The sequence below is a fragment of the Scyliorhinus torazame genome, chromosome 27 (genome assembly GCF_047496885.1).
Source record: "Scyliorhinus torazame isolate Kashiwa2021f chromosome 27, sScyTor2.1, whole genome shotgun sequence".
NCBI classification, from domain to species: domain Eukaryota; kingdom Metazoa; phylum Chordata; class Chondrichthyes; order Carcharhiniformes; family Scyliorhinidae; genus Scyliorhinus; species Scyliorhinus torazame.
In genome coordinates this window covers 15370057-15379563 of record NC_092733.1, presented here as the reverse complement: position 1 = coordinate 15379563, position 9507 = coordinate 15370057, and the positions used below count along the sequence as shown (strand labels likewise).

At 48.7% G+C, this 9507-nt stretch overlaps 1 protein-coding gene across 1 annotated transcript; it reads left to right on the top strand.

The window, feature by feature from the left end:
* The first annotated feature begins 1188 nt into the window (after nucleotides 1-1188).
* LOC140403233 (transcription factor JunB-like) lies at nucleotides 1189-3073 on the top strand. The gene has a single exon (XM_072490994.1). It carries the CDS (start codon nucleotides 1552-1554, stop codon nucleotides 2521-2523), a length of 972 nt encoding a protein of 323 aa, XP_072347095.1. The 5' UTR covers nucleotides 1189-1551; the 3' UTR covers nucleotides 2524-3073.
* Nucleotides 3074-9507: the final 6434 nt, after the last annotated feature.

Here is a 9507-nt window from a genome sequence, read left to right as displayed (position 1 = left end):
CCGTATCTTCACTGTCACTGGGGCAAAATCGTGGAACTCCCTCCCTAACAGCACAGTGGGTGTACCTACACCTCAGGGACTACAGTGGTTCAAGAAGGCAGCTCGCCACCACCTTCTGAAGGGCAATTAGGGATGGGCCATAAATGTTGGCCTAACCAGCGACACCCACATCCCTTAAATGAACTTTTAAGAAAGAAATAGAGTTAACATCTCAGATCCAAATGATCCATTAGACCATAAGATGCAGGAGCAGAAGTAGACCATTCGGCCCATCGAGTCTGCTCCGCCATTCAATGAGATCATGGCTGATCTGACGTGACAATCCTCAACTCCACTTTCCCGCCTTATCCCTATAACCCTCAATTCCCTCACTGATTAAAAACCTGTCTATCTCAGCCTTGAACATACTTTTTTTTAGTTTAGAGTACCCAATTCATTTTTTCCAATTAAGGGGCAATTTAGCGTGTTCAATCCACCTACCCTGCACATCTTTGGGATATGGGGGCGAAACCCACGCAAACACGGGGAGAATGTGCAAACTCCACACGGACAGTGACCCAGAGCCGGGATTGAACCTGGGACCTCGGCACCATGAGGCTGCAGTGCTAACCACTGCGCCACCTTGCCGCCCCTGTCTTGAACATACTTAACGACCTGGCCTCTACAGCTCTCTGCGGTAAAGAATTCCACAGATTCACTCCCCTCTGAGAGAAGAAATTCCTCTTAATCTGTTTTAAACGGACGACCCCCTTAGTCTGAGATCATACCCTTTAATCCTAGACTCTCCCCACAAGAGGGAATCAATCTCCCAGCACCTAATCTCAGATCCGAATGAATCGAGATGTAGATTTAGATCTGAAACATTAACTAGTTTCTCTCTCTCTCTCTCTCTCTTCACAGGAGCTGCCAGCCCAGATCTATGAGATAATGCAGCGTTTGCTAAGTGTGTACTTATTTCCTACCTTAATACATCCCCACCAAAAAAAAAAATACTGCGCTCAACTTGTGCAGCAGAAAATATGAACCTGGTTAAAAAGAGAGGTTGAGTTGCAAAGGGGGTTAAAAGTGTTTCTGAAGCCATCTAGTGGTAGAGCCAGAAGGGAGGCGAACACACACACACACAGACACACCAAGCTAGTGGGTGGGCAGGAACAGTGACATCACCCCGGCTATTTAAGTAGTTATGGCAGCAAATTAAGGCATTGGGAGACTGGAGGGTGTTAGTGTAACGCGGATACAGCAACAAGCTCGCATCATCCCTCAGTGTACACATCCAGCAGGCAAAGGAAAGCAGAGGACAGAGAGAGAGCTGGTGAAGAGGAGTCGGTGGCCACGGACAGTTTTTTTGTTGTTGCTGCTGTTGTCTTTTGAGGAGAGGAGTGATAATAACTCTTACAGACTGTGTGTGTGTGCTGTGACTCTAGGAAGGGAGAGAACTTCAGCACTACTCCTGAGCCAGTCTTGGACTCAATTTTAAAGACTCTAAACTCTCTCTCTCTCGTTGCTCTTGCTCCCCAGCACTACAGACTCTGCTGCTATTGCTAGTTTCTTATGTCTACAAAGATGGAGCAACCATTTTATCACGATGACAGCTTCCTGACCGGCTACCCGAGTTCAGAGAGCGGGCTGCACGATTACACCTCCAAGTTTCTCAAGCACAACATGCATCTGAACCTGATCGACCCGTCCAGGTCGCTGAAGCCCCACCTGCGAGCAGGGGTGGAGGAGGCTCTACTGGGCGCCCCGGACGTGGGGTTGCTCAAACTGGCTTCGCCTGAGCTGGAGAGGCTCATTATCCAATCGAGTAATGGGGTGGTCACCACCACGCCCACCCCGGGGCAATACTTCACCGGGAGGAACATCACAGACGAGCAGGAGGGCTTTGCTGATGGCTTTGTCAAGGCGCTGGAGGAGCTGCACAAGATTAACCATGTGGCGCCCAATGTGTCCATCCCCAACCCGGGCATGAGCTGCAGCGGAGGTGCCTACGGTGGCGAGGTGCCCCCTGTCTATACCAACCTCACCGCCTACAGCAACGCAGCCAACTCCACCACTATCCAGGCGCCCAGTGGAGTTGGAGGAGGTGGAGGTGGGGGAGGGAGCAGTTACCCTACCGCCACGATCAGCTACCTGCCCCAACCCCATGCCTACAGCCTGCCAGCCTTGCCCCTGCCTCACCCCCGGCTGCAGAGCCTCAAGGAGGAGCCCCAGATCGTGCCCGAGGTGCAGAGCCGGGGGGAGACCCCACCGCTCTCCCCCATCGACATGGAGAACCAGGAGCGCATCAAGGCGGAGAGGAAGCGAATGAGGAACAGGGTGGCCGCCTCCAAGTGCAGGAAGAGGAAACTGGAGAGGATTGCCCGGCTGGAGGACAAGGTGAAGAGTCTCAAAACTGACAACGCCGGGCTCGCGTCCACTGCCACCGTGCTGAGGGACCAGGTCTCTCAACTCAAACAGAAAGTCATGACTCACATCAGCAGTGGCTGCCAAATAGTATTAACTCAAAAACTCCAGGGCTTCTGAGGCACAGGGCGAGCAGAGACACACACACACAAGGCAAGAAGAAGAAGACAGCAAAAAAAAATTCTTCTTTCTTTGGCAAGGAGATGGAAGGGGCAACGAAAGAGGAGGGAGTTGAAAGAAAGAATGCTTTCTAAATCGCACTGAAACTCAACGAGAAAGTTGCATGTGGACTGCTCTGACATGGGACTCAAACCTTGACTTTTAGAGAAAGGGGGTTAAGAGAAAGACTTCAAACTCTTTGTACACCCAGTTACAGGCGCACAGGGGAACTGTCCAGTGTACAAAGCCAGGTCAGAATTCCACAGGAGGGATTAAGGCAACAACAAAAAACAATTCATTGTCTTTACTTTTTTTCCCTTTTGGACTCTGATATACTAAAAAAAAAGGACCCTGAAATGTCTCTCGAAGCTGCACACGATTTGTAAATTATTATTACATCTTGTTTTTTTTTAAAATGGTTTCTGGTTTTAGTTTGTAACAAACTGTATTGAAATTGTGTTTCTTTTTGACCATGTTTTTAAGTATTTAAGTAAATGTTTTAAACTGTGAACGCTTTGAGCAATCTTGGCCTCTTCTTTAAAGTGAAAGAGTTAGAAACTGACTCGATTTGGGTATAGCCTCTTTCCCCCCACCCACCCGTAGACACTACTTAGATTCGCAGAGATTGCGTTACAATCCCGACATTCCCAAACTTTTCTAGAGATCGGGTGGAAGGGCAGAGTTGTCCAAGGCTATCCGTGTAAACTGCCCAATGGGCTGTTCTCCTGCCTGGTTCACCTATACCCCTGATTGCCATATCCCACTTCTTCCATAAGAACTAGGAGCAGAGGTAGGAAATTTAGCCCCTCCAGCCCGCTCCACCATTCGATACGATCATGGCTGCCCCCCCTCTCTGACCCCAACTCCGCTTTCCAGCCCGATCTCCGTAACCCTTCGACCCATTCCAAACCTGAATTTCGGAAAGAAAAGTTGGTCTTAATATTTTAAAATTTATCGTGGTGGAATCGAGTTTGTACAAAGTAGGAGAGTGGACCTGAAGCATGCTGACCAGATGTGTTCCAGGTTACATTTGTGGTCTCAGCCAGCTCAAATGTTTAGTTCGCAATGCCACAGCTGGCCCACCGGGTTCTGGAGTGGGTAATCCTCATGGGTTCCTGCTCCTGATTGCCAACCAACAACGTTCTCCTCGAGGCAAAGTTGTGGGTGTTGGATGAAGGTTGTGATGCCCTTGTGTGGTCAGATAGTCTGCCACACATCCACGGCCTTCACTGTACTTGCGTGAAGAACAATTGGCTGAGGCACCACAGGTGGACCAATGCTTGGCATCCCGAATCCCAGCAAGGAGTCGGCATGGGAGGTGAGGAAATTGGTGCAGGAAAGAGGGATAGAAGGAATGTGCTGAGGGCTGCCCTAATAGAGGTTGTTAAAATGATGAAAGGATTTGATAGATTGCCTATTATCATTATCGAAAGATTGGTGGAGCTGCCACAGGCGAATAGTATAAATGCACTTAAGGGGAGACTAAACAAGCATATGAGGGGGAATGGAATAGACAGTTCCAGTGATAGAGCTAGAGGAAGGATGGGAGGAGGCTCAAGTGGAGCCTAAAACCAGCATGGATGAGTTGGGCTGAATGGCCTATAATCTATGTAAGGGAAAACAAGAGAAACCCGAGGGGTAAATTGGGAGGGCCTCTCATTGAAATGTATAAAATATTAAGTTGCGTAGGAAGGATAAGTTAGCATCTCAACCAATGTATCAACTCCAGAGGACTGAAATTAACAAGTACACTCGAAACATAATGGAATGAATTATTTTGGCCAAAGAGTGGCAAATGTTTAGAGAAATCTCCAAGGGAAGACATCATAGCTTCTTCAAAGGCAGTAGATTGGGAAAGTGAAGGTTTTACAGGTTTGAGCTTTAATGGGGTGGGTGGCCTTTTCCCACCATTGGCTGATCCTTGATTCCTTCAGGAGAAAAGAAAAGTGTGCCTCCGTGAAGTCCAGCCATGATGTGAGGGCAGTGATAAAGGACCAGTCAAAGTCGCTTGAATCATGATCTGTCTGCCGATTGGCGTTCAATAGCCGCAACAGAACGTTGTCTTGACATGCTGCAGGTGTCTACACCGGAGACCTCACTCCCAAGAGGTGCCAGACCACACTTTGTTTTATCTATCAAAAAACTTTTAAATAAGTCTGGCGAAGGTTTTCACTGAACCTCTGCATCGTCGGGGCGAGGAAAAGAGGGGATGGGGGTGGGGGAATTTTGGCAGGATTCCTTCTCCTGATCCCTATCAAATTATCCCTTCTGGAAAGGCAGAAGGAACAAAACAAATGTTTCCATTGGGTGTTTCGTGATCTTGCATCATTCATAACCAATTAATTAACTTTGTGTGAAGTATAGGCACTGTTGAAATATAGGGAACACAGCACCTGATTTTCACACATCAACATGCTCATCAAGAAGAAAGAGTAACTGGATAATATTTTTAGCTGTCATCACTGAATCTCCACAGTGCAGAAGGAGGCCATTCAGCCCATCGAGTCAGCACTGACCCTTTGAAAGGGCACCCCAGCTAGGCCCGCTCCCCTGTCCTATCCCCGTAACCCCACCTAACCTGTACATCTTTGGACTGTGGGAGGAAATTGGAGCACCCGGAGGAAACCGGAGCAGACACGGGGAGAACGTGCAAACTTCGCACAGACAGTCACCCGAGGTCAGAATCGAACCCGGATCCCTGGTGCTGAGAGGCAGCAGTGCTAACCACTGCGCCACCGTGCCACTACATAAATATTGATCAAGAGCAGGCCTCTCCTTAATGTTGCACTTTTACATCTACCCGAGAGGGCAGCCCATGCTTCAGTCAGTGTCTGAGCTGACAGTGCAGTCATAGATTTTGTGCTCAAGTCTCTGGAAGGAGGGAGGGGGCAGGGGCGGGAGCACTGAGCTCACAATCTCCCGACTCCAAGGCGGGAATGAGCCAGTGATTCCATGGCTATCAGCTGAGCGCAGGACCAACCCTTAGCTAAGATATTTATGTGCTCGGTTGACCAGTGAATGCTTGTTGTGCATGTTCTCATGGTAAAATAGGTGCCTGTGGAACCGTACCCCAGACTGAGACATTTTGGGGAAAGGAGGGAAGGAGCACTAAAGCACTTATACCCAGACCTCAAGCCCAATGTGGCCTATCTGCTGTTAGCGCACCTTCAAAGGTTTAACAAATTAAACTCTACTGGAGTCATAGAGTTTGCACAGCACAGAAAGAGGTCCTTTGGCCCATCATGTTCATGTCGGCCATCAAATATCATATCATTTACAGTGCAGAAGGAGGCCATTCGGCCCATCGAGTCTGCACCAGCTCTTGGAAAGAGCACCCTACCCAAGCCCACACCTCCACCCTATCCCCATAACCCAGTAACCCCACCCAACACTAAGGGCAATTTTGGACACTAAGGGCAATTTAGCATGGCCAGTCCACCCAACCTGCACATCTTTGGACTGTGGGAGGAAACCGGAGCACTCAGAGGAAACCCACGCACACACGGGGAGAACGTGCAGACTCCGCACAGACAGTGACCCAAGCCGGGAATCGAACCTGGGACCCTGGAGCTGTGAAGCAATTGTGCTATCCACAATGCTACCATGCTGCCCTGTCTACTCAAATCCCATCTTCCAGCACTTGGTCTGTGGGCCTTGTATGCTGTGACGTTTCAAATGCCCATCTAAATGCTTCTTAAATGTTATCAGGGTTCCCGCCTCTACCACCCTTTCAGGCAGCGAGTTCCAGATTCCCACCACCCACTGGGTGTAAAGGTTTTTCCTCACATCCCCTCTAAGCCTCCTGCCCATTGCCTTAAATCTATGCCCCCTGGTTATTGACCCCTCCACTCAAGGTAAAAGTTCCTTCCTGCCCACCCTATCTATGTCACTCATAATTATATACACCTCAACCAGGCCCTCCTCAGCCTCCACTGCTCCAAGGAAAACAACGGCAGCCTCTCTTGATACCTGAAACGCTCTAGCTCAGGCATCTCCTCTGCACCCTCTCCAGTGCAATCACTTCCTTCCTATATTGTAGCAACCAGAACGGAACACAGTACCCAGCTGTGGCCTAACCAGCATTTTATACAGCTCCATCATAACCTCCCTGCACTTATATTCTATGCTTAAGCTAATAAAGGCAGGTATCCCACATGTCTTCTTAACCACCTTATCACCTGTCCAGCTATATTCAGGGATGTATGGACCCCAAGATCCCTCTGATCCTCTGCACTTACCAGGTTCCGACCATTCACCCTTACTTCGTTAGTCCTCCAGATATGCACCACCTCACACTCTTCACGGTTAAATTCCATTTATATCGCCCTGTAATCTAAGGCTTTCCTCCTCATTATTTACCACACCACCAAATTCTGTGCAATAACAAACCTGAATAAAAACTATTTTACCAAATAATTCTAAGGCTTTCCCTCATGAAACTTTAGAAGTTCTGTTCACAAGAAACATGCTTGTAAAAATCAATAACCGCGTTTGCAATAAAATGGAAGCTGTGAACATACGATTTATTCAAAATTTGCATGTTAGGAAATGTTAATAATATAAGCCCATTAAAGAAATGAAATGTCTTTAGCTACCAATTCTTATGCAGTATTGGGGCAAAAAAAAAATCTTATTGAATCATGAGATAAAAGGAAGATTCGCACCTGGCCCAACTATCGTGTGCTCCCCATCTCACTGGAGGACACTTGTTCATGCCAGGTTACAATCCCAGTTTCCCAGAAGCCCTCTTGACAGCTGGCCATGGGCGAACAATGGCTTGCCAATGAGCTACGCCAAGGAGAATAACACAACTTTGTTTGACCCTGTTCCCGCCCGATATCCCCCACACTCCCTCTTCTAGTCAGGAATCACTGGACAGTGACCAGGAGCAATATGTCTCGAATGATTCTTCTACCCAATAAACAAGAGCTTGTTAGGTCGATTGAAGCATCTCAGCTAACGCCACACTTGAGACCAACAACACAGCACAGACAGTGAACCAATTGAGCTCTGTATTTTCTTGGCGGTCTTGGGACACTGTTGATAGCATCCCGGCCTCTGAACCAGAACTCCGGGTTCGGGTCCTGCACCAGGACCTGACGGCCAAGGAAGGTGGGTTCATAATGTGGACAAACAAGATGACTGTGTCAACCTGCGAATCCTTCCAAACATGCCAATGGCTGGAGGTAAGAGCGGGAGAGACGCCAGGTCAGCCACACTTGATGTGGAGCGACGCCCCTCAACCTCTAAGCCCCTGGCGACAGACCAACCACCTGTTCCAGGAATAGCTAGCTATGGAAACAGAGAAAAATCTGCCGTAGTCCAACATTAGGTGTGGGAAGAGATTTGGAATTTCACATCGATGAAACTTCATCAGTCAGCATGGGCAAAGTAAGTCGCATAAATCCTCAGGGAAAAAACACTGACCTCTCAATCTATTAGAATCCATAGATTCCGACTCCATCACCCAAAATAGTCCGTGTGGAGTTTGCACATTCTCTCAGTGTCCGCGTGGGTCTCACCCCCACAACCCAAAGATGTGCAGGGTAGGTGGATTGCCCAATTAAGGGGCAATTTAGCGTGGCCAATCCATCTACCCTGCACATCTTTGGGTTGTGGGGGTGAGACCCACGCAAACACGGGGAGAATGTGCAAACTCCACACGGACTGATCCAGAACTGGGGTCGAACCTGGGACCTCGGCGCCATGAGGCCGCAATGCTAACCCCTGAACTAGATAGATCTTAATGTTTTTTTCATCTAACTCATAGAATAGAACTCATAGAATTTACAGTGCAGAAGGAGGCCATTCGGCCCATCGAGTCTGCACCGGCTCTTGGAAAGAGCACCCCACCCAAGGTCAACACCTCCACCCCATCCCCATAACCCAGCAACCCCACCCAACACTATGGGCAATTTTAGACTCTAAGGGCAATTTATCATGGCCAATCCACCTAACCTGCACAACTTTGGATTGTGGGAGGAAACCGGAGCACCCGGAGGAAACCCACGCACACACGGGGAGGATGTGCAGACTCCTCACAGACAGTGACCCAAGCCGGAATCGAACTTGGGACCCTGGAGCTGTGAAGCTATTATGCTATCGACAATGCTACCATGCTGCCCCAATAACGATTGCCGCATGACTATATAGACTAGCTGACAGGTGAGTCAGTGGATGAGGTTAGTGTTAACAGAGGAAGTTTAGGATGGGGATCAGCCTGATATGTTTCCAATACATTCAAGCAACAAGGAATTTTGTCCACTGCCAGCGCTGTTAGAAGATACCGGATCGACAAATCCCTAATAATGCTGACTGAATTTCCTTGTTCTGAGTGATTAATTAGATGGGGAAAATTCCTTTGATGGTAAATGATTGTTGCCAAACCATTAGGATTAGCCACAGACATGACAAAATGAATTCTTCCCATTTAATTTCTGAGTTCCATGAGAAGAAGAGCGGCCCTTTATTTTGTTCCAGTAACCCCCTACATCATCCTCGACATTCAGACACCATGCCCTAAGAGAGTGCTGGCATCCAATGACTTCTTTTGGATTGGTCCATGGTTGCGCTTGGCAAAGTGCTGCAGTGGTTTGCCGGTGGCATCTGCGACCCGGGAACCCCTCCCACTCTTCCCACCTGCCATCAGGCTTATTGGAAGGATTTCCAGCCTGATAATCCCCTAATTTGGCCATGTTATGAACCCATCCTCCTTGGCCGTCAAGTCTTGAGGTTGGACTTGAATGCGGAGCTCTTGGTCCACAAGACCTCCTAGCCCTCTACACAGAGTTTCAGATTAAATATAGATTCATAGAATCCCTACAGGGCAGAAAGGAGGTCGTTCGGCCTTTCGAGTCTGCACCCACCCTCCGAAAGAGCACCCTACCTAGGGCCCACTCCCCGGCCCTATCCCCATAACCCCACCTAACCTGCACATCTTTGGAC